The sequence below is a fragment of the Balaenoptera borealis genome (genome assembly GCF_965194805.1).
Source record: "Balaenoptera borealis genome assembly, chromosome: 8".
Classification (NCBI taxonomy): Eukaryota; Metazoa; Chordata; class Mammalia; order Artiodactyla; family Balaenopteridae; genus Balaenoptera; species Balaenoptera borealis.
Window position 1 is genome coordinate 92192497 of NC_138865.1, and position 25992 is coordinate 92218488.

The 25992-nt window shown below is 43.2% G+C and overlaps 2 protein-coding genes across 2 annotated transcripts in view; both read right to left on the minus strand.

Moving 5' to 3' along the window:
* Positions 1 to 3333: 3333 nt before the first annotated feature.
* GRIN3A (glutamate ionotropic receptor NMDA type subunit 3A) overlaps positions 3334 to 25992 on the minus strand; it is a 155402-nt gene continuing 132743 nt past the window's right edge. Inside the window, exons 7-9 of the mRNA XM_082403798.1 lie at positions 13819 to 13983; positions 12418 to 12494; positions 3334 to 7939 (exon numbers count right to left, since the gene is read on the minus strand). Coding sequence (XP_082259924.1) covers positions 7600 to 7939; positions 12418 to 12494; positions 13819 to 13983 — 582 coding nt within the window. The 3' untranslated portion in view covers positions 3334 to 7599. The remainder of the gene's footprint in view (positions 7940 to 12417; positions 12495 to 13818; positions 13984 to 25992) is intronic.
* On the minus strand, positions 20502 to 24693 carry PPP3R2 (protein phosphatase 3 regulatory subunit B, beta). Its single transcript, XM_082404232.1, is given in 2 exon segments — positions 20502 to 24357; positions 24360 to 24693. Coding segments are annotated over 2 exon segments (510 nt in total). The 5' UTR covers positions 24664 to 24693; the 3' UTR covers positions 20502 to 24151.

Sequence of the window (25992 nt, forward strand, 5' to 3'; positions counted from 1 at the left end):
ACTCCCCTATCCAACACACACACAGAGCCATAAGGGGGTCTGGCCCTGCTTCAGGATACACGGTGCCTTTGCATTCATTAATAGGGCACTTTCCCCTTACTGTTGTCTTCTTATAAGGCAAGCATGAGCATAAGTTTGTTGTGAGGGCAAACAGACTATTTGGGCAGCTAGTGGTTTGGGTTTGGATATTAATTGTTTATGACACTTGGCTAGGAAAGGCAGCTGCCCAACATCAGGGGACCCTGGAGCCTGTGGAATGTTGTGGAAGAAACCAGGAGTCCCATGGGGAGCTGGATTTAGGGGAAGTTCCTCTAGGTGGAGAGAGCAGGGAGCCCCTGGTCCCAAGTAGCTTCAGGTCCAGGCAATACAGGAGGAGCTCTTAAAGTCATTTTTAGGTAATGACCAAAAGCGATGGTGACTTGGTGCACTCGGCTTCTCATTAGAGAAGAGGTCAATGAATGGGCTTCAGGAATACCCACAAATGGTATATGAAATTTTGTTTGTGTGTGTGTACATTAGTCATAGCTTTTTTCAGATCCTTAAAGAATCAAAATTTCTTAAAGGAATTTTGAAACTTACCAATACCAAAAAAGTTAAGAATCACTTCCCTAGATGCATAAGAGATTTTTTTGAGGATTTCTTTAAAGTAATGCCTATAAATGCCAGTTTCAAAGATTATTGTAGAAGTACTAGAGTCTCTCTTTCTCACTTTTTTTTAAACATTTCAGGTCTTGTAGAGATGGTCTATTATTCTTTTTTCTTTAGTTGTTACCTTGGAAATTATCTTGGCAATTTGGACCAAAATCAGGGTTGATGTGCTCTAAGGCATATATCTTAACTGCATGGCTTGGCTCTTACCTTCTTACCTACTCTAGGGATCTTTTTCAAAGGTCTTTGGCTGTTTCTGCTAGCGACTGCATTCTCATATGAATTTACACTGGGATTTCTTGGTTTTTTGTGTTGGTTTTTTTAAAAATTATTTATTTATTTAATTTAATTTTATTTATTTAGCTGTGTCATGTCTTAGTTGTGGCATGAGGGTTCTTGGTTGTGGCATGCATGTGGGATCTAGTTCCCTGACTAGGGATCAAACCCGGGTCCCCTGCATTGGGAGCGTGGAGTCTTATCCACTGCACCACCAGGGAAGTCCCTAGGACTACGTTTTATTCCCTTGTTTAATGAGAGTTCCCATAGCATTTTGTTCTAGCGTAGAATTGAACCAAAAGGATCTTAGATTTCTCCTTGCTCACGCAACCCATTTATGCATGTGTGGAGTGCTTATTGTGATTCCAGGCACTATGCTAAACGTATTTCTCACGAAGTCAGACTTGGGTGAGTATGGCCCAGCTGCTTAGCAAGTTACTTCAGCTCTCTCTATTTCAGATTCTTCATCTATAAAATAATAACTACTTTGTAGGATTGTTTTGAGGATGAAATGAGACAACATAAACAAAAGATTTAGCCCAGAGCTTGGCACCTAGTAAATGCTCAAAACAGCATTTTGCAAATAAAGAAATTGAGAGGTCAATTTTTCTTTCTTCTACATTTTCTTTCTGTTTCTAGGAAAAACAAGACTGACATTTTCTTTGGAATCTAGGCCATGTGTGTTTATCTGTGTCTGTCTGTCTCTAAGTCCACCTGCCCCTGTTAAATGATGCCTTGGCCAAGTCGTTCCAGAACATCAAACGGTTAGCTTCATTTGCTCACTGCCCTGCGAACAAGTGCATGTGAATGACAGCCACGCCCACCTAGTGGTGAGGATCCCGATCTTTTCTCAAATCCGTTTTCAGCTTAAAATCCTTGAATGATTCCTATAGTCTTTGGGATACAAATCCAATTTAGCACAGTGATCTTGCCTCTGCTTTTCTCTTTCTGGGCCTGATAGCTTGCTACCCACCTTGTGCTTTATGTTTCTGTCATATTGAACTATTTGATGTTCCTAAGTGCCTTGATTGGCATAGTTTCCCAACTCCAGAACTGCACGTGCTGGTTTGTTTTTTTTTTAACCTGGGATGCCTATTACCCGCCACTCGATTTCTCCACTGCACACTACATACACACACACACACACACACACAGGAAAAAGGGAAAAAGTGTCTTTTTTGCTCCCGTAGTACCCAATGTGCATTTCTTTATCAGAGTACATGCCACATTATTTTCCCAGTTTGTGTCTCCCCACTAGACTGAGCTCCATGGGATCAGAATCTGCTTTATGTCTTTCTATCTCCAGCAGCCAGCCCAATGCCTGGCTCAGAATAAGCATCTAAAAAATGAATGACTGAATGATGCACAACAGACTTGGGTAAGTTGGTGGTTGAACTAGGTTATAGTAGGTCTATATTTTTGTAGGATTTGATTTGGGTATATGCCAAAAGATTGTGTGGGAAGAATGCATCCATCCAGCTAGCACATTCATGACAGCAAGTTTGCCAGCAGCTAATCGCAAAATGCCTGAGACTACAGGACTGCTGAGTGATTTGCAGCTGTGTTTGCACCAGTTCTTGGTTGGACTAGAAAGCAAAAAGAGATGCCTGAAACAGTATTTCCGTGCTACTCAAGGGCTACAGTGTGGAGTTCAGTGGACCATGGCAGGTGCAATTACCATGTGAGCTTTCTGTGGAGCTGGGGACCAGGCTGAGGCATGGGCAGGAGGCAGTATGGCAGAAAGACTAGAGAGGGGGAGGGTTAGAGGAAGAAGGGGAAGTTGTAAGGAAATAATCAGTGTTCTGACAACATAGTCTGGTTGTTCTGGAATTGCACTGCTTGCATATGAATCTCTGCCACTATTATTAGCTGTGGGACTTTCCATCTATAAACTACAGGTCCAGTTTATCTACTCTAGACTAGGTCTAGAGTACCAATCTCATGGAATTTTAATGGAGATTAAATGAGATCACAGTTACTAAAATAGATGCTCAATCAATGTCAGCTATTATATATAGTATTATCAGTTTACAGGTTGTGAAGAGGACAGATGAGAAGGTCCCTGAGGTTAAAGACCATGCCCATCTTATGATGGTCTCCAGCACTTGGCACATAAATATAAATTCTTTAACAAATGTTTGTTGAATTACTAAATGAGGGTGGTTGGAGCAGAGTTTTTCAGAGATCTCTTAATAGTGTGGCTTTTCCTAGAATGTGTCAGACGAAGCTATTTCAGTTTAACTGCATGATGCCAGGGCTCTGAGTTTGCTCAGCACGTTTTGTGTCGCTTTGGACTATACCAAAGAAATAAGCATAAGTCACAGCATCACTGGGTCTCCTGTTAGGAAGGGGCTGGTATCATGTCAACATTTGAGTCCCCAAAGACAATGCCAGCAGTACATCTGGAAGTGAAGTTTTTATCTCAACATTTATTCCACAGTCATAGAAACTGAAAATGGAAAAGGCCTGAGGACATGTAGTCCATCCACGTGGTTGTACAAGAAAAGTGGCTGGAGCAAAACAGCCTGTTCACCTCATGCTCACAAGACAGCATTTCAGTTCTTCCTGGAGCGGAGTGATTGCAAACACATTAAAGTGAAGACACAATGCAAACACTCTTTACAAACCTTAAGAAAATACTTATAGGTATGTTATTTTCATAAAATGATTAGGAACTAAACTTAAAGCATGAGGGAATCCTGGATTAGATGGGTGTGGGTGGGTGAAGAAAGGAATAAGTAAACACTGCAGAGTGAAGTGGTTTTGATGACTAGAAAGTAGTTCCTTCTGAAGACTGGATGGATTTTCTGGTTTGCCTATCAAATATATGAGTTGGGAGGAGGAGAGACTAGTAGTTTCTTTCCCCTTAAGTCTTCATCTGTACTGAGGAAGTGGTCACTAGCTCCAAGGCTCTAACAGACCCAGCACCATCACCGAGAAGTCTGTTGCCCAGATGACAGCTCTGTCCTGCTCAGCAGCTGCGCCACTTACCGCTTAGCTGGTTGGCACAGAAGCAGCAGCTCGCATATAAGGTTTGTGCAACAGCAAGATCTGTGGATAATGGAGAGTCACCTCCAGGCACCTTAAAGACCTCGACTGATTGGGTCCCTGTGGCTGCCTCACTTGTCTGTCCCAGTCATTCTTCCAACCTGTCTTCAATTGTTGGAGGGATCCCCCTGCTCCTCCACCTTGGGCAGCCACACTCTGGGGCCCTTATTTTCTTTATTTACATGAACCAACAGCCCTATCTGTTCCAACTTGCCCAGTCCTACTTTATTATATGCTTCCTGCGCCAGGAATTCCCCCTTGGAAAACAGGGTTGGGGGGTGTGATAGTGGACTTGTCGTGCACCTGATTTCCTAGCATCAGAGCTTGGAAAAAAATGGAGGTCTTGGGCTTCCCTGGTGGCTCAGTGGTTAAGAATCCGCCTGCCAATGCAGGGGACACAGGTTCGAGCCCTGGTCCAGGAAGATCCCACATGCCGCAGAGCAGCTAAGCCCGTGCGCCACAACTACTGAGCCTGCTCTCTAGAGCCCGCGAGCCACAACTACTGAAGTCCGTGCGCCTAGAGCCCGTGCTCCACAACAAGAGAAGCCACCACAATGACAAACCGGCGCACCGCAACGAAGAGTAGCCTCCGCTCGCCGCAACTAGAGAAAGCCCGCGCACAGCAACGAAAACCCAACACAGCCAAAAATAAAAATTAAAAAAAAAAAATGGAGGTCTTCCTGATCTCATGAAAGAGAAGCCCACAGTAGGAGGCAAGGTAGCATCCCTTATCTCTTTCTTCTTTACCAGAAAACCACCCTCCACCTGAAGACTTCTGATCTTTGTGTTTCTTGAGCCTGAGGGGAGTTGAGAGAACAGAGGTGGAACAGAAAAGGAAGGAAGGTTTTCAAAGGACCCACCATTTCATGAACTCTTTTTACAAAACACAACACACTGTTTCACAAATTGCAAAACACTGTTCAATTACCATTCCTACTTAACATGAAGACTACATCATTTCAACACAAGCGATTATGCTTTGTTTTTCTTTGTCCAGAACATGGAGGCATTTCAAGCAATGCTGACGGCAGTAAGCCTGCTTTCAGCTCCTGCTGCTTCTGGCCACATCCTGGCCGCAGTTTTGGCCAAGTAGTTCCTCAGAAGATATTCGAGGAGCCATGCTCTGGTCGTCTACTTTTTTGTGGGTAGGCAGGGTGGTCTGGCATGTTATCACCACTGCTCAGAATGCCTCCGTAGAGAAGCTTAAGGTAAACCTGATGTACAAAAATCCAAACTTACAAAACAAATACATTAAGGGATAATTAATTGCATTACAAAAGGATTCTTTACAAAAGAATTCACCTCTGGGTTCCTTTAAATAGCCAACTTCTCAAATACAGTCAGAATCAGAGCTGCGTTATAAAAAATGTCCAGGTACAATATTAGGAGCATGGTTGTTACGTGAGTTGAGGTACACGTATACGTCAGCCTCCCAGGCTGCACACAGGTTAGGGGTGCAGAGCATGATGGCAGAGTCTCTAGAGCATCCTTAGCTGTTGCAGATGGGCGGGGATGGCTAAGGGGCATAATCTTCCAAAAGCAGTTGCAAACCTCCTTTTGTGTCTGGGGTGAGAACATGGGAGAATGGGCATTTCAAAGCAGAGCTGTCCTTTCTGTTTCCAGGGATCACTGTTCCCTCATTGTTGAACTGTTTCATCTGTGAGGTTGATGAAGTCTAACTTTAGAACCCGTCCACCTCCCTCATCAGAATCTCTAAGCCTATATCCCCCCCCAGGGTTTTCTCAGACAGCTAATTGGTAGAGTGTTATCTAATTGCAGCTTAAAGTGTTATCTTTCCTTGGGGGACCGGGCAGCTCTTGGTGGAAATGCAGGGACTGCATCCAAAAGTAGGGGAAGAAATTTTGTGGTTGAGGAGCCTTCCCAATGATCTGCAGCTTACAGAGCACGGTGCTTGGCACAGAGCTGAGCACTCTTTGTAGGCCTTCAAACTGATTGGAGCGGAGCAAAGATGATAAGCAACTGAGAAGATAAAGCAATTAATTGATAGACAAGGAAGTCTAGTCCTACATGGTGTCCTGGGGTGGGTGTGGCTGTGTGGACAGTGAATCATCAGGTGTGTGCTGAAGCCTTTTGAGAAACTCTGAAAAAGGCTCTTCTCAATTCTCCCCATGCCTGGAGCAGCCAAATTTCTAGAACAATGTTTCCTGAAGAGTAATTTTTAGACCACGTCAGTCACCTGGGAGTGTTGGTGACAGGTTTCTGAGCCCACATCCACCCCCTTTCCCATCTCATCCTTTGGGAGAAGAGCCCTAGCAGGCAGCATCCTAACGAGTTCCTAGGCGACTGAGAACTGAGGTTCTATAGTTCACGTATTCCTTTCCCTTTCTGCGTGTCCAAGCCTATGCACACTGGAAAAGGATACCTAGGCAGAGGGGAAACAGCTTACTCATATCAATCTCTTGGAGGCATTAGATGGGGTTTGGGGGAGAATCAGAGGGACCAGTTCCTGTTCACAATTTCTCACAGATGAGGGGGTGTGAGGCTGCAAGACTGACTTGCTAGTGATCCATATAGGTATGAAAAGCACAGGGCACATTCCTGAATGTTTAAGCTTGTGGTGTTCACAGGCTTGAAGTTCACTTCCGGGATTCCTACAGCTAAGACATAGGTGACTGTTGATCTGAAAATAGCCAAATATATGGCTTGCAGAACATCTTCCCTTAACTCACAGTGCCAGCTCACATGTCGTGTGCAGGCAATTAGCAGGAATATTCCAGTTTCATCCTAAGGCCACATCCTTGCCTTGCTTTTCTCTCTTTCCTTTATGAAAGGCACACACTGAAGTGGAGATGCTTAATTAGATTAGAAGTGTGGGCCTATTCATTCCTTAGCCAAATTGCTTTTCTGGCCCAGAGCTTTTGTTTGAAAAGCATGGGATACATTTTAATGCCTCTTCTGCCTGTGCTCTTTCCGCTCACCACGTCCCTGTTCCCTTTCATAGTGGCACGTAAACATGTTCCTACTAAATGTTAGGATGATGTTGGAGATCCAGGACCCTTTCAAAAACATGGCTCTTGCCTGATCCAATCAATCCTTGGCCTGCTATGATGTGAATGAGTTCAGTTAATTTTTCTAAGTACCCACCTTCCCGTCCTAAGTTTCTCTAGCTCTTCCCTGGCTCCCCATTCAGACTGGAGGAACAAATCTACACTGGGGAGTTATAGCAAAAGTCACAACCCTGAATAATCCCGCTCTATACTCAGATTAAAACCAACAACCCAGTAAGACACAGGTATGAGTAACAATTTTATCTCTTGTTGATAGTGCAGAGAAAGGGCTAAAAACCAGAAATGTTACTGTGGCACCAGGTGAAAAGATTTAACAGGAGCTGGGGTTGTCTGGTTCTTCACAGATCCCTCACACGGTGTTTACTTCTGACTAATGTAAGATTCCTTCTCTGAAAAAGACTCCTACCCTGGAGACCTAGGAATGAGCTTGAGAAGACTGGCTGCTGCTTTGCAGGCTAGAGAGAGCAGACTTGACCTCTAAGAAGACCCAGACCTCAGCTTCCCCCCACCTTGGTCAGTAGTTACAAAAGAGCATTACAAAGTGTCTTAAGGGCTCAGAGGAAGGCCAGGAACTGAGAAAAGAGAGCAGCGTGGCCACTTAGGGCTCACAAGTCCGATTTGTCCTTTGGTACTCTTCCAGCTCCGTTTTCCTGCTCACAGCCAGCTGCAGCTCTTGCTGGATCACCTGAATCTGCTTCTCCAGCTCTGAGAGCTCCTGCATCACTGAGTTCCGAGCCCCATTTAGGGAGTCTGCTTTCCCATTGGTGGTCAGCGAGGCAGGAAGCTCTCTTCTTCTTGGTGAGAGAGGGATGTCTTGGTAGGTCCGGAGGCTCAGCTGGTTTTGTCCCCCCTCATCACTGAAGGTATATTTTCGTCGATTGTCATGACTCAGATTGGACGTATTCCACACAGTGAGCTGACAGGGTCCCACATTGGACCTAGGAAACCAAGAGACACTTTAGATCGACTTTCTACTCTGCAGCTCTCCCCATCTTTTAGCTACTTCCTTGTGAGTAATATAGAACTGGGTACGCAGATGGAGATGGAGTCACAAAACCATGGACAGACTGCCTGCTGGAGTGTCAGGGGAATAAAAGGAGCCAATGCAATTCTTTTCAACTGAAGTTCAATGGTTCATCAAGTCTCATGCTGTCCTGAAACTTGAATGGGTGTTTTACCTGGAGGGCTGATGGACCAGGGTATGGCACATTCTTTTATGAAGAACCTTAGATGCTTTTCTGTTCTCTTCCTGCCAGTGAGGCTCAGAAATCTGCACTGACTTGAAACAGTCTATGGCTATGAAGATGATGCTTTGGTAGAAATGAGATTCTGTTTATTCAGCTGTTGGACTCTAAGCATGGTCCTGCTGCTAGATACTCTAATATGACTCATCCTTAGCCCCGCAGGACAACCCTGATGTTTACTAGTTGAGTTTGAGGAGAATAAAAGCATACAAGCTGCAGGTTTCAGCCAAAAGTGTCCCATTATAGGGAGACTTTGTGAGTTGAGAATGACAGCTGAGGTCTGAAGCTTAAAAAAAAAACGACCCAAGAAAGCCTCAAGTTCTTGCTGGAATAATGAAAGTCAAATTGAAATAGATTCATAATCCTCTTTCAGGCTCGTGTCGAGCCACCTACCACCATCCTTGAGATGGCTGTAGACAGCAAAAGAGTTACTGCTGACCAGGCACAGGAAGAGGGGGTCTGGTTTCTGAAATACACTTTGACAGATGCAATGAGAAGAGCTTCTTGCTATAAGAACAGATTAGCGCCCTAAGCACATGGCTGCTAATTTCTTCTAGCCTTGTTGAAGGAGAAGGAGGAGGAGGAGGCCGAGGAGGATTATGACCACTTTTGCAATCTACCACAGGGCAAAACAAAATAGAAACACTCTATTCAGTCCTTGTGTCTTTGTTCCCATCCATGTAACTGAATCAAGACTTTATTCCTGGACTCTTACTAACCAGGAGGAGAAGGGAAGGACCTGCAGGGGAAGGGAAGAGGGAGAAATAATTAAGTGTTGATTCAGTTACATGGATAAGAACAAAAACACAAGGACTTAACTAGGGTGATCCTGTTTCATTTTGCCCTGTGGTAGATTGCAAAAGCGATCATAATCCTTCGTTCTTCCTTTCATCCATATCCCTCTGCAGTGTGACTTAGCAACTCACCCTTATCAAGGGGGATTCCAGGGGAAAGTCTTCTTTCCCTCCCCCTTGAATTTGGCCTGGTCTCATGACTTGTTCTGGCCAATAGAAAGTGGCAGAAGTGGCAGGTGGTGGTTCCAAGTCTTGCACACTTCCACTGCCTCTCTCAGAACCCTGCTGCTACAGTGGAACCAGTCCAGACTAGTCTGTTGGTTGATAACAGACCATTGGAGAGAGTCCCCAGTCTTCCCGGTTAACCAGCTGAGGCCATCCTAGACCAGCCAGCCCTCTGCTTCTCCCTCCTTTCCCCAAGCTGGCTGTAGACACAGGAGCAAATGTGACTGCGATCAGCCAAGTTTGGCCCAAATCAGTAGCCTGCACAGCTGACACATAGATTCATAAGCAACTCACTGTTGTTTAAAACGTTATGAACTGAGATAATTTCTCACACAGCAAAAACTGATTGATACGTGCTCCGAGCCATTAAAACACACAAACACATTCCAAACCACTCTGCAGTTCTTTAACATTTCTCATGGTTTAAGTCCCATATAAATGAGCAGGGAGCACCACAGCCCAGCTTTCCTGTGTCCTGGGCTGGGTAAAAGTTCTATAATGAGCTCACTTACAGCTCCATTGTCTTTACACTGGGTCAAAGGTGTGGTTATAATTTTCCTTCTAGCCTTACAGTTCCCTTTAATTCTTCCTTCAAATCTTTTCCTATTGAGTTTGAATAATTTCAAAACAATCTTGTTTGTGGCATGTGTTATTTGCAAATATATGGTTTACAATTTTTGTATATCTTGAGGTGAGAGGAAAGAGAAAAGAGGAGGTGTATTGGAAACCCAGTGGAGTGAAGAACAGACCAAAATTTACATGAAATCACATGTTGAATAAACTAAGGACTATATATATAGTCTTTTGCAATATCTACTTTTCCCCTCTGCTTTAAATAAAAAAGGAGCAAAATCTTTTCATACCATGGCCCATAATTTCCCCAGGCCTTTCCTCAAACCCGTATGTTAGTAATTCATTCATTTATCTATTATTTTATTCACTCCATAAATATGAAACATAGGGGAGGGATGTCAAGTTGCAGCAGATAAAGGTATTTGCATAGATATTCTTCCAAAGAAAAAAGAGGGAGAGAGTTTTTGAGCCAACGGACCTAACTCTAGCATCATGGAATGATTCATAGTGGGGAAAACCTGGGAGTTAGGCATCGACACATTTTCCTGGAATGTCCAGGCAACCTCAGAAATCAGGCAAATAGAAATAACCAATCTGGTTTTCTCCAGAGCTTTGTACATATATCTGGGAATATAATATAGAAGAATAAGCAAAAGCTGGCTTCCATGACATACTCTAGGTGGTAGCATCACAAGTGCTCTGATGATTGACATGCAGCTCTGAGCCACCTATGAATGCAAGGTGATAGGTGCTGAATGCCAGATATGGTGTCTAATTGGAAGAAATGAACGTGTTATATTGTTGGCCTCTACAGTGCTTTGACTGTGGTTTGTAAGCTTTCCTCAGCCTTAGAGTGTAAGGCGACCAGTGAGTTAACTGAAGTTAACACTAAAAAGCTTTCACAGGACAATTTTGTAACGCTGACTTTCAATACTCCACTAGACCATTCAGAAGAGATGTGACAGCTGTGAGCCCTCAAACACTCACTGCGTTTGAAAGGTTATAGGTGGGTGTTGGGTTGTAGGGAGGTACCACAGGAAACATGGGCCCAATAAGCCATGAGTGTGTGTTGCCTTAGCTCCTTCTCAAAATAAGGGATTTCAGAAGGGAATCTGCCAACAAAAATGGATAAGCTGAGTGAAAGATGCATTTGGTTCTGAATTTAGGTGAGAGAAATGTGAATAGGAGTCATCTCACAGTTGGAAATGGGATCACTGGCAGCTCCCTGTTTCTCTTATGGCTGGAAAACAAATGCTTTGTTATTATGAGATGGTGTCTTTGCTGCTATGTCTTCTTGTGTTCCTCTCTCGTTAAAAATTTATGTTAAAAATAATCATAGAAAAAATATGTGTAACACGACATAGAACAGCTGTGACCTGATTAGTAGGCAGCTTGCTGCTGATGGGGCCGCAGTGTGATACAGGAACACCACAGACCCTGAGGGAGAGGGGGGTGTGCTCGCTGCCTGGGAAGAGAGGCTTTAAGAGATAACAGAAATGATTCTGACAAGCTCGATGCAAATTGCAGAGAAGGGGACTGCAGCATTCCCCGAGGAGGTAAAAACAATGAAAAAGAATCATGTTTTCCACCCCCTTTTCCTTGTCCTCTATTGTGAATAGGGAGTGTGAGTGTCAGGTTTTAAAATTACCCAGAAAGCCATGCTTGGAGCTGAGGATCTGCCATAGATGACAGAGTTGCTTGGAGGAAATGCTGTAAACCGAGGCCTCTGGACATAAGAAAGAACAAGGAGGCTGTCTTAGGCAGCATGAAACAGAGGCCAGCCAGGTACTAGACCCAAATACTTCTAACATCTTTAGCCACCATGAATGAGGCAACAGTCTTCCACAGGCTGGATGTGGGGAAGGTACAGAGTTTCAATTTTCAAATGTCAACTATGCATTTAATGCTTGTTACTTCCTATTAATGAGATGCTCTTTTCTGGGGAGTTTGTAGTAACAGTGCCGGGAAATGGGTTAAACAGAACACGTCTGTTGCATATTTCAAATATTCCTAGGAGTGCTGGAAAGGAGTGGGGAGTGGAAACATGCCAAAAGGGCAATATTGCATGAAATTGCCTGTGGTACTTATGAATTAAGTCTAACTTGTATATTGTACACAATAATAGCTAAAATAGCTTTGTTTTCAGGGCTTTAGATGTGTTATCTCATTGAATTCTTATAGCATCTCTAGAAAGTAGGTACTCTATTTATCTCATTTTCACGAATGAGGAAATTGGGGCATAGAGAGGTTAAATAAAGGACTTGCCCAAGACTACACATATTGTGAGTGTCAGAGTCAGTATTTGGATCCAGATGCTTGACCTTAGAGATCAAACCAGCACTTAAACCACAACATATATTGCTTCTACTGCATTTCAGTGTCCATGTATGTACAGATATGTTTTTTATTTTGTCTGTTCTATTTCTATTTGAGACCACATATTTTTACTGATGGTGTTTATCAACAACTTGGTCCTGATTTGATTCATTATACATAATTTCCCTTTTGAGCATGAAGTCTCAGTTACATCTCTAAACTTTTAACAAACATACATGACACCTGGAACCGGCCTCTTCTTACCTCTTTTCCACACGCTTAGTCTTGAAACGCTGCCGCTTTTCCTCTACGAATGATGTGTTTAGTGCTCTATGTAATCTCTGGCAGAAAGAACAGATTCACACACAGAGACTGTTAGAAACACACAACCAGGGGACAAAGTACCCCCTGAGATTTAATCTCTTCACTACAAACCTAGGCCTCTTTAAACAACTTAACAGTGATGCCGGAAAAAAGATCAATATTCAGTCCCAAATCTCAAGAGAGCAAAAATTCTAATTATGTTATTATTCTACCTGGAGGAAAGAAAAGTAATTTGATGGGAAGCTTAGAAATACTCTGAGTTGTAAAAAGGTATGTGATATAAAGAAGAGTTATCATAACCAATGCGTGGCAAAGGGCCTGGTACAATCACTAAAGGTGAGTCAAAAACTTAAGTCTGACTTCTTAACAGCCAAAACAAAGAAGGTAAGAACTCCTGATTAATTAAATTAATCATGCTAACATACAATGGAGAGGATCAGTTGTCTGCAGAGTCCTCCTTAGGAGACCAAATAGGTCCTAGGATGAAAGTAGGAACAACAGGGTTCACATGTAACCAAACCAATGATAGTGACCTATCTAGAAAAAAAGTACTGTGTTAACAAAGCAGAGAGTCAGCATAACAATGCAGGGGGCAAAGATGGCAGAACTGGCAGCCTCATTACTGAGAGGCTGCGATAGTGCACTGGGAAGTAGGAGGGAGTCCGTCGGGAGGTCAGGATGGCTCCTCCGGCCTCGCCCGACACCGCGCTCAGGGGGGAACTGCTGCCTTTGCTAGAGCTCCTTCATCAGTAAGAAGCCTTCGGAGTACATTTCGGCTCTCAGTGCCAGTTTCCATCATACGCTTGAATGGTGGTCTGCCTGACATTTTCAGTTCTCTCTGTGAGTGTGTAGGTGTCTGGATTACATGAAGGAACTTTGATCCTATGAGCTTGGCCTTGGCACCAGTGGACTTCAAAGCTCTGGACCATTGAAATGCAGTGAGAACAGGGGCTGGTAGGTTCATCTAAAGGGAAATGGACTTCAAGCTCATTTAATGGGTTTCAATTTTGGCAAGAAAAGAGTCTATAGGAAACAGATCTTTCACACCATCTCTTCAGACTGTCACTAAGAGAAGCCAGGTTAAAAGCGACGCTATTGCTTCCACTCTGAGCAACAGTGGAGGGTTATATGAAAGGCACGAGCATTATGGGATAGCTTAATTTAAGGGGCAAGTGAATTAATGGGATAGAGGGAACTCCATCTTGTACGTTGAGAGTGTCTACACACCCTGGTTCTCTTGGTAACCTGTCATTTGTCAGTCTGACTTGGGGCCCTGGATTCTCCGATTACTGGGAATTCTGACGTTTAGGAATATTGGAGGAAGATGCCTGTGGCACTCACCTGACTGGTGTGGAGCCAGTATTGCAGCCTAGATTTGTCCTTGATGCGTGGGAGCAGCAGCCTGTACACTATGTGCTCACCGATGGTCGTCAAGATGGAGAGACCAAATCCAATGCACAGCAGCACGAAGAGTCCAGAGAAGTGTTCGATGCCCATTTGCAAAGTCTGTGGCAGAACAGGAAAGGAAAGGCCATGAATGTGACGCTCCATCTGGTCCCAAAATTGTTCACTCTTAGGTGCAGATTCTTTTTTGCTGGACCCAAGGAAAGCTGGAGACTCTTCCTCTACATGCTCCGCAGGCATCACTAAACTACACTGTGAAGGGAATCCATCCAGGACTGAGGGCTGCTGCAGGGCACAATTCCTGGGGTGCTACTCACATACAGTCCTATTGTATGAATGATTTCTGGAGTCGTGCAGAGGCCCTGCGTCTGGACCACCCTATGGTCTCAAGAGAGACACAGAGAGATAGACATCGAGAGAGACTGAAAATTGAGACAGTTTAATATATTAAAACATTAAATAGTTATCAAGGAAAGAATCTCTCTCAGGGACAGAGAATGAGTAGATTTAAGGGGAAAAGATGATGAGTTCAATAGTTTTGACATTTAGATCTGACAGGAAACATGGAGATCATCTAGTTGAATGTCCTTATTTTAAAGGTGAGGAACCTGGGCCAGAGAAGTGAAGGAAATTGAGCCAGGTCACAAAATTAGACAGCCACAGAGGAGAAAGAGAAGGGACCTATTTGTTGATTGCTTACTTTTTTTTTTTGCGCCGAGATAGGTATGATAACTGCAATTTATAGTTGAGGAAACTGAAGTTCCTGCAGCATTTAAGTGAAAAAACTGGTCTATAAGTCAATGTTTGTTTAGCTCCAAAGCCTGGGCTCTTTCTACTCTACAACAAAAGAGCAGCAACAGCCATAAATATAATAACTTTAACACCTGTGACAGGCACTCTGCTAAATGATTTACACGAAGTCCTTATGAAATAGATATCATCCAGTCACTGACATCGATGACCAGTCAATCATGCAGAAAGAAAGACATTTGATGCCTTTAGTGCCTACTATGTGCCAGGCACTCTCCCAAGTACCGGGGGGTGAAGATAGGAGGGTTATGTCCCTGCCTTCAATCAGCTCGAATCTAGGGACGAAGCAAACATTTATACCCCATGATAAATTGATCCACGCCTCCTGGGTTTTGCAGAGAAGCTGGCTCATGAGATAAGACTTAAAGTAAGGGAGGTACAATGTGGAGGCTCGGGTGGGAAAGTAGCACTCTAAGCTGAGGGAAGCAGAAACAAAGAATGTAACAAAGACATGAACTTCCAGCACAGTGATCTGGGGGCTTGTGAAACAGAGAGCTGTGTTCAGGGGTAGGGTGCAGAAGGCCTGTGTCCTGAGGGAGAAACAGGCCCGCGCTAGGCAAGCCTAGATTAAGCACCTCACCCAAGATCATACAAGCCAATGCTAAGGAGCCTAGGTGTCATTCCTTTGCTGGAGGCTTTTGGTCACCATCATCATCAACAATTATTTAGCACTTAATATGTGGAAGGCACAGTTCTGAGCTCTTTATCAATGTAGCAACTTGCTTAATCTTCCTAAGGACCTATGAGAGAGGTACTGTTACCATCTCCATTTTACAGGTGAGGAAACTTAGGAACAAAAGTATTAAGTGACTTGTCCAAGGTCACATAACTAGTAAAGGTCAGAGCTGGAGTTCACACCCAGGTAGTCTGGCTCCAGAGCCTACACTCTTAACCACCTCATTTGACTGACATGAGTGATCCTCCCATCCTCTTGATGGGGTCTTCCTTTCTTTCATTCTCCCCACCTCTACCCCCAGTCCTGGAGAAGCAGCCATTCGGGATGGCTCAGATATGGCTAGACCTACGTGGTATGCCAGGAAGTCTATCTGGGGGCCCAGACTCAGAGGCAGAGCTTGGAGATTTCAGTCTTTGGGGGAGCCTGGGTCATGGAATCTCTTTTCCTCCATGACACTACTTCTGGCAGTGGCTCTGGACCAAAGATGGGTACTAGGATCCCTGAAGAAGAAAAGACTAGAGGTGAGCAGGGGCATAGAGTATGCACCAGGTTTAGGAGACTGGGACACAGGCAGGAAAACTAGCAGACACCTGAGAATGAAGGAGGAAGCCCAGCCTTAGGGAACAAGAAATGCTGGTCTAGGAAATGTGAGAGGTGTATCGGGCCCTGAAGGCTACTCGGGTACGAGGGCTTTTCCTGAGACATCTCTGTACAAGTGGTGACCAACCTGACCTCCAGAAAGTATACACAAATGTGTTTGAAAACAGCCCTTGGCCTGGGCCTGTTGTAATGTGTACAGGACACGGCTATTACAGAAGGATTCAATTACTACTGCTGTGGATGAAGAATGAACTGGGGGAATTAATTTTGGACTTTAACACTAACAGCATCAAACACTCAGCAAAACACTAAACAGACCGGTGTTGCTTTCTTATACGGTGCTGCCAAGATGAAGAAGAAAAATGTAACTTACAGTGAATCATCCTGCTTTTAAAAGCATGGTGTTCCCTCTGTTTTTTTGTGCATAACAGTAATTAGTCTCATTTTCCTCTTATTATCCCAATAACAAAGAGGCTGTATTCAGTTTATTTTATACATTTCTTTCTTAAATTTCTGTTGTTTACATCCACATGTTAATAGACTAATAGAAGTAGTTGCTGTTTTTTTTTAATTGGACATCTGTGTGTCAGACACCATATATGCATATTATGATCTTATAATAACATTGTAAGTTAAGTATTATTATCCCTATTTTACATTTGAGGAAACTGAGGGTCATTAACTACCATACCCAAGATCATACAAGCTAATAAATGGGGAAGCCAGGCTATGGATCCAGGATTGTCTGATGCCAAAGCCCACACTGCCTTCAAGCGAACACCATTCACAGGTACCCCTTGCTATCTGAACTCTTACTATTCCCTGTTACAACTTGCAAAAAATGTTATTCAGAACTCACCATCTGAATAGAAAATCCACTATAATCTGCCTTTGGGCACCAATGAAAATGTTTATACTGTGTCTGGGTCTCAGTGATAAGATGTACCGCTGCAGTTGTAATTCAGCTGTCCTTCCCCTAGGACCACACTGCTTCAATGTGCTATGCATTACATATGTGCATCGGCCCCAGGTTATCAAGTGAAAACTTTTCGTCTGATAGAGTGGAACTTGCTCAACTTGACATTTAGCATTGGTCAGAGGAAGAAGAAGAGGAGCAATGAATATTCAATGTCAATCTTTAAAATAAATTTAAGTGATGCAGACAAAATAATGACTGCAGGTGCAAGTGACAGGAGTAGAAACATCACATTCCGAAATGCAATCACAGCCCAGTCTCATGTTGTCAAGAGCTGTATTAATGAAAGCAAAGAAATGCAAACAGACATAAATTTTTTATTTTCTTCATCCCATTACTTTATCCCATTTGATAGCTCACAGCCACATACTTCTGGAGTCTCAAGAGCCAAGGAGAGAAGACTGTCCCAGGATTTAGCCACAGGCAAATCTCAGGCATTTATGGCTTCACTTAGTCCTTCGTAGGCTCACTCTAGCCCATCCAATCTCACTCTGTTAACTCTTTAATCAATACATAACCACTCAAAAAATTGTCTTGCTTGCTTATTTTATTTTGCTAAATGTTATTTATACTTGTTATATTTCTTTAACATTTTATTTTATTGTTCATTTACATTAATATATATCCACTGTACTGTGGTGGGAAAGCATACTCTGTATTATGCACACATGAATAACCACTGATTAAGCATTAAAGAACTGGTGTTTTAAATGCTTCATATTATGCAGAAATCATTGGTGGATTGTCATATACAACAATCCATGCGTTGTGCATTAGATATTAAACGCTAATAAATGTCTAAGAATATTTTAGTGATATTTAGGGAAACTGGTTGGGCTTTTTGGATGAGGTGGGAATGCTTTATTGTTCATCTCATACAAGATAACGGAAAGGACTCCTACCATCTGGAAATTTACCAGCCAACACATTTCCAGGAACAGACTAGATTCAGATAAAGGGTGATGCCTGTACTATCAAAGGTTCTGAGTGGTCTCTGCCTAGATCATCAGTGACATGTAGAGGCCAAGACCACCAATTTTGTGGCTGCTAAACCCTCCTTTGCATCTTGCTCAGATGTGGACCCTTGAAACATCTGACAGCTGGTTAGATAACTGACTAGGTTCTGAAAACTCCAGCAAGAAATGCAGTTAAAGTATTTCAGTCATCATTTGCCTCAGATGTTACTGGTTAAATCTTATGATCTAAGCCTCCCTAGCCCCCACTCCACATCTCCCAATACACAGCAGCTACCCATTTTCTCTAGTCCTCTAAAGAGTCTGTAATCATTGCTTTCAATTCCTCTCCTAGATACTTGGAAGCAGGATGAGGAGAAGGCAAATGCTGTTTGTAATTTTGAAGACCTGATTTCCTTTTTTTTTGACACCCCACTATTTTGCCCAGAAGAGCAAGTAGCTCAATAAAATTTGGCAGACTTGTTGTGTCTGTACATACAGCCCTTTGTCTGGGCGGGAGGAGGGGCACAGAAGATGGAGACCTCCACCTGCATGAGGTGTGGGCTCCAGAGGTAACAAGGACAGCTACTGCTGGAGAGAGTTTGCCAGGCTGGAGACAATGAGGTAAGATTGTGTGATGTAATCATGTGGGATTTCTAAAAAATTGTAACAACAATCATGAAAAGGGATAAAGAAGATATTCACTCATAGAATCTGGAACTTTCTCATCAATGAAGACTGAAAGACTGAAAGATTACATTTAACAAAAGAAACAAAAAATGATTTGCAAAATCCTGGGAGACACTGCATGAGTGAAGTTAACAGTGCTCACACATTTGGATAAGAAAATAATCTAGATGGACAGTAAAATTAGGGTCCGCAGGAACTTCCCATCGCATCCCTGGTCCTGGCGGCTGTGGCACCTCTGTCTCTTCTAACCTGGAATCTGCTTAATGGCTCCTCAACATGGCACAGCCCAGGTTGCTGAGGAGATGCCCTCTTTCTGTTCCTTGTGCTGCCAGAGCCCCCGCCCCTTCTAGGTTTGGGAAACCATCTTTTAGCCTTGGACCTGGTGCTTAATGTGCTACATTATCTCCACTGTGCGGTCTTTTGAAAAGTCTTAATTTATTAATAAAATAACTCAGAAAAATATTTCTAAAAATTAAATTTGAGATGATTACCATTATCCTTTTACTATATACTTTCAATTCTTCATTTTCTCCTCTGAACTACAACCATATGCACATATATTTTCCAGAGTTGTAAACTCTGTTATATGTTAATATAACAATTATGCTTTTTAAAAAACTTAATCTAAAAATTTATGGATTTATACAGTTATTTTATTTACTAACTTTAATAGCTTTATATTATCAGTAACTATTATTTTATCATAATTGACTTTACTCCCAAACGGTCAGGTGTTTAATATTACTTATTATATATATATATATATATAATAAATATTGCCACAATAAAAAATCTTTTGCATATAGCATTTAAAAATCATTTTTGATCCTTGCTTTGAGATCTATATTGCAATGGGTGGGATTACCAGGTAAGATCATATAACCGTTCTGATGCCTTGTGATGTGTGAAATGGTCCTCAAGAGTGTGAAAACCATTCCCAGTGATTCCCAACATGCCCCATTGCACAGGATGCTCACATCCTCTCCAACCCTGTTTTGCAACTAATCATTTTTTCCTGTTTTAGGTATTCTGATTTGTATTTATTCAATTTTTCAGGCTACTTTTTCATGTTTGTTTTTCCTGTTGCCCCAGGTATGTATTATATATTTATATGATTTGCTCAATTATGCATTTCAGAAAAGGCATGGATTTTTACTGAAAAAAGCTATTAACCCCTTTCCTAACACATTACATACGTGTCTCAATTTTCAAGTTTTCCTGTTAGCTTTGTTTTGTTAGATTTTATTATACAGGTGTTTGAATTCTATATGGCTCTATTTGTTTTGATTATTGGAAACTCTTCTGTTATTCAGTCATTAGAAATAGCAGTTGTTGGGATGTTTTATGACCAATTGTTTTATTTCTGAAAAATAGTGAACACTTCAGTCCCTCTTGAGCTTTTTTAACAAGAGTGGAACATATTGTTTTCTCTTTATTGAGACTTTTGATTTCAGCCCCATGCTGCAGAGGTACCTTAGTCAGTAAAAGGCCATTCCCATCCCGGGGTGGTCTGCATTCCTTTATGCTAATTTTGATTTTTACTTAAAATCCTATTTGTTAAAAAAATATTGGCAACATACACATGCACACACACATACACAAAACATTGTGAGAACAAACACCATGTAAAATTAACAACAAAACAATTTATTTTTGTGTCAGATTTAGTCTAAGAGCTGTCAGATTGTATCCTTTATCTACACAGCTTTTATTGCTGCTCACGTCCCTTCAGTGTTATGGTTTTTCACCATGAATCAGCTAGTGCTTTAAAGCTGACACATGGTTTGTTGCTATTTACACAGTCACGAGCCAGTGGAAGAGCTAGGGCAGCCAATACGGAAGGAGAGAGGTCCAGTTCCGATTCTCAGTCTAGCGACCTGACTCCTTTATCATGATGCCACCTTGTCTTAAAAAACATCCAAGCCTCTCCCTTTTCAAGGCATGCAAAAGAGATAAAACACAGTAGCCAGACTCACGAACCACTTTAAATCCTAACAGAGAGAATCAATAAAAAATTCCTGAAGGTTTTTCCTTGAGAATTCCTCTAAAGCAAGATAGATTTAGAGAATAAACCAACTATGCTAAGGCCATATTTTTTCCTACGTTTCAAAAAAAAAAAGAAGTGTCTAGTGGTTTGGGGATTGCAACATATGGTAGAGAGCAGACACGATCCATTAATATACGATTCACAACAACATAGTGTTACTGATGTCTACAGCCTCAAAACATATTGGTTGCTGTTACTGTTACCAGCTTAATCTAAATACTGTCACTTATTTCTCAAGATGAGATGGAGGTGGATGATGATGTAAGACTGCCTTGCCTAATACTTTTAATTTTTAATTTTTTGCACTGTATAGAACCAAAGAGGTAGAAGTTGCTTGCTCCTTGAAAAGCAATTCACCTTTTTGTAAAAACTGAGGCTTGGTTTGATTATATTAATAAGACTATCAGGAATAATTTGAGGCAGGTAAATACAAAAACCATAAAAATAGGAGGCAGTGGAGTGAGGTGAAAAAAGCTCAGCATCTGGGGTCACAGAGCCTGGTTCAAGTCCTCGCTTTGCCACTTACCAGCTGGGATATCTTGGAGAAGATTCTAGATCTCTCCATAGCATCATCTGTAAAACTGAGATGATAGCACCCACCCCACAGTGTTGTTATGATGATTAAATGATATAACAAATGTAACAGGACCTGGAACAGCTGTTCAATATGCATTAATTACTATTATTACCCCAAGGAACTGTACAGAACTAGATTTGTTGGCAACTGGCAATTAACAAAGAGAAGAATCAAAGCATTCTAATTTGGAAGTAAATGTGATCTCTCTTCCCAAATATTCATACAGTCAGATCTTTCTAGTTGCTGAAGCTAGAAACAGGCTCACAGTTCAAGGTCACTGCCACAAAGCCTTGGGTAACTATATTAGGTAGACTGATCAAGCAATTAGCTTGTGAATTCCAGCCACTCTAGAAGCTGCAATAGTTTTCCTCCTCTTGTTAAATTTGAACATGTAATCCAACATGTTTCAAACTCTCAGTCCTAATTTTAAATTTCCATATTTTAACGTGCACATTGCAGAGTATACAAATAATGTCTCTCTTTCAGAAATCCTCTTCGCTGGCATTACACAAGCTCACTTTTCTCATGCAAGGTTTCCTCCACAAAGTCAAATAGGTTGGGCTAGAATGAGAGTCTCTCTCTTTTAAACTTTCTCCAGTCAAGACCTCTGTTATTCCCTCTGCAAATGCAGGGGTGGGGAGGATCTTGACATTATTTCCATTGTTTCCTTTCTGGACTAGGATCACACAAATGTCCAGCTAATCTGAGAGTGGGTGTGGCTAAGTACTAAGTAAGCATTCAAAAGGAACCAAGAGGCCTCCCTCTCCCTTATATATTGACCTAGTAGAAGAAGACGAAAGGGGGAAGGGAAGGACCTGAGTAGCGTGAACGTGTTTTGCTCTAGCACTTTACATGTTTAATCTTCTTGAATCCTCAAAATAACCTGGGGATGGAGCCTCATTTTAATCAGGAGAAATGACACAAAGAGGTTAAGTAACATGCTCGTGCTCGCACAACTAATAAGAAGTGACTGTGTTAAAAACCCAGTTGTAACTGCATCCAAACCCATCTGAGTCTTTGAACTATGTTACCCTGAAATGGGGGTAAGACTCGTATAACTACAGGATTGGGAGCATTTACTGATCATTAATACATTTTTTTTAGGACTGCGCAGGAAGTTAAGGGGCTGGATACCTATACTTTGTGGTTCATAAGTAATTTATTAAATAAAAAGTATGGCAGGGTGTCTTGGTAGATGGGTGCTCTGACAGTAATTCAATTTGTGGATTTACTTGTCCCACTTTGGGTTTTTTTTTGCGGGGGGATGGGGGCAGGGAAGACTAGCTAGCAGCCTCTTCGAAATATAAGGATAATAAATCTTGAAACAGATCTTTCTTGTCCTGAGAAAAAACACCTGGGTTTTGTCCCTTGGCTAAGTACGTGTAGGGAGAGTACGTCTCATTGTCCTGGTATTTTGAGAGCCTTAAGCACCTTCTACAGGGAGTGGACCACTGTGAGAAACAGGCCTGATGTGAAGTGGCAGACATTGGGACCAGCCCTGTCCCAGCTCTTCTGAGGACAGCTTGTTCTCTGGGATCTGACAGTAGTAAATGGGACCACAGAGAGCTGGTAACATCTAGGATGCAGGCAGCAGTGTACTTACTGGTACACTGGCTCTCCAAAACAAGCAGAAGCAAAACAACTAAAACTTTTTGCTTTTTTCTGTGATGTACTTACTACTCCCACTATGGCTGATTTCAAGCGATCAACATGACATCACTGAACATGGGGTTGGGGAGGGATGTGCACACTTTGATTCTCACCCAGTATGAATAGGCTCCAGCACACCCCTTGGCTGCAGGTTTATTAGGGTGTGAGGGACTCTGGGCTGACTGTTACATGAGAGAAAAGGCTTCCCACCATGAGAGAGCTCTTGCCTTCTCTGCCAGGCCCAGGTCTGATTTTAAAAAGTAAGCTTTGTTAGTGTAGACAGCGTCCACCCCTGCTGCAGAGGTGTACCTGCTCGCCTCTGCATCTTTTGAGTGCCAGGAGCAACACCGCTTCAGCATCCTGGGAAGAGTCCACTGCAGCTGGAATCTTCACTGCCTCTGCCTGTGGGAAGAATGACTCTGAATGTGGCCTATTCTCTCCAACTGGAGTGGGGCTGAGTATTGGAGGTGAGAGAGCTTCCTACGAAGTTCTCTGCCCTGTTTGAGCGGAAGCCCCATTAACTGAACTTAATACTGGAGTGGGCAGCCAACCCTGAAAACCCACCCTCACTGAGACTGATAGTTAGACTGGGCTTTTAGTCCAGTCTTAGCATTTCCTACAAGAGCCCTGAGTTTCTGCTCTGATCAGAAACTGTTCAGGAGCTGGAGCAATGAGACAGGAGGAGCCCAGCTGGATTCCTAACCCTCAAGACATGCTCAGGGATTTCTGGATGTACCATGGGGAGTGGGCTGCGGTTTTCAAAAGGGAAAGATGGGTTTTTGTTGCCCAGAGAGAGGTGATTAAAAGATGCTCAGCCAAGAGAAATATATTCATCCCTGTTGCTACAATAAGTAGATAACAATCTGTCAAAAGATGACTGAACACCACAAGTAAATGAAAATAGTTCACCTAACACCTTTTTGGAATTTTTCCCCACATATAAAACCATGAGAAGTAAAGGAAAAGATGTATATTTTCTTATTTTTGAACTTTAAAAGTTCTTCTTCACTCTTTATAGTTTGGCATCTGAATCAAAACAAAGAAAAAAATACGTTCATAAAAGCCATTTCCTTTTCTTCCCCCGCCCATGCTCCTTCATTATGTTCTCCCTGATTTAGGGCATTACCAGGAGAATAAATAACACTGAGGTGGTCAAGAGGTTGGTGTTAGCAAATGTTGCTTCACAAAGAGAAATACTTCCCAGCAGGTCAGAGAGACGGTTGCTGGGCCTCTTGAGCTGATCTTTGAGAAGAAAGAAAAAGTTGTTGTCGGGTGGTGCTCTTCTAAAAGCTCACACAATTGTCACCAACTTCTTGTGGCTCTCCAGGCTTCCGACCGCAGCACTGAATTCCTGGGAGGATCTTTTCCCATCGCGATCCTTGCCCAGGACGATGATGGTTTTGTCCACGAGCTGCTGTAACTGCCAGTCTTTCAGGTTGTCCCCCACCATCATCGTCAGCACCTGGAAGAGCTCCCCGTTGGAAATGTAGCCGTCTTACCCATGTCGTAGATGCTGAAAGCAAACCTCAGCTTCTGCTCCTTGTCTCCCTTGCCACTGAACTGGGAGGTCCCCAGGATGAATTCCCCGAAGTCCACCTCTCTATTGCCGTCTGTGTCGAAGACGTCTGTCACTCGCTGCACCAATGGGTTCTCCTGTGGCTCCGGCAGGGACATGAACTCCACCACGCTCAGAGCGCCCGAACTGTCCGAGTCCAGCTTCTTAAACCGCTTGCCCAGCCGTTTAATTTCGTCTTGGTCAAAGTGGGAGCACATTTCTACCGGGTAACTGGACTCATTTCCCATTGTGGAGCCAGTCTGCTCATAGGGTCGGGGGAGGGAGCAGGGGCGGTGGGCGCACGCAGGGCTGGAGAAGGACTGTTACGCCGCCACGTGGGGTGGGGTGGGGGGCTGGGGGGGCTGGGGGGGGGCGGGCTCGTGGGACCTCTCCCCCCGCACCGTCTCCTCTCACCCCCCCTACCCGTTCGCACGACCAGGCAAGAAAATGGGCAGCTCTGGGAGCCAGGCGGGGGAGTGGGTGAGCAGGGGGAGAAGGGGGGGTGGGAGGGGGGAGTTTGCAGGGGGGAAGATAGGAAGATAAGTAGGAGAGGGGAGCTAGGGGGAATGCCCGGGACAGGCTAAGAGCAGGGATACCCGCTTTCTTCCTTCTCTCGGTACCTTAACCCTTATCTCTCTTGCTATTTTTAAAAACCTTCTCGTGTCACTTTTCCTTCTTCCCTTGGAAATTAAACTCCAAGGGGGCGGGTCCGCAGCTGTATTAATCACCGCGGTATCCCCAGCATAGTGTCTGAAATGCAGTATGTGCTTAATATATGTTGAATGACTGTGTAAACTGCAAGCAGGGGCTCTTGATGCTTATTTGCAGGCCTAGTGTAAGGACTAGATAATACATCAAAGCGTGATGTCATGTATACATCAATAGTTGACCCTTGAACAACACGGGTTTCAACTGTGTGGGTCCACTTATATGCAGATACTTTTCAACAGTAAACACTACAGTACTACAAAGTCAGCAGATGGTTGAATCCGCTGAGACAGAACCGGGGATACTGAGAAAGGATACCCAGGGCTGACTATAAATTATACAAGGATTTTCCACTGAGCGGAGGGTTGGCACCCCTAACCCCCTGGCATTGTTCAAGGGTCAACTGTTTTTCCTAAATTCTCTGGGAGGGAAAGCCAGGATTGACATCCTTCTGGTACAGTGGCCAATGACCTTTTCAGAACATGGGGTTCAGGGTCTTTGTAAGAGACCACCCAGATATTACACAAAATTTCTCACATGGATCATCTACAGGCAGTAACATATTCTTGAAGAATATACACAATGCTGAATTCAGGGCCCTTTTCAAGAAGACACAGGTCCCAAGACCATAGCCTCTGTCACCCTATTACAATACTTCAAATCCATCCTTTCATACCCAGTCCTTATCTTTGTTGGGCTAGTGCCTGGCGGCCGTCCTGCAGACCACTTTGGGGAAAGGCTGTAATGTGTCCTGAGAAGCCTCTGCCATGTTTTGAGAGTAAAAGTGGCCCCTAGGCTGTCTCACTCTTTCCCTCGTTGCTTCAAGTGGATTTGTTCTTTTTTGTTGAAGATGAATCTCACCCCTGCCT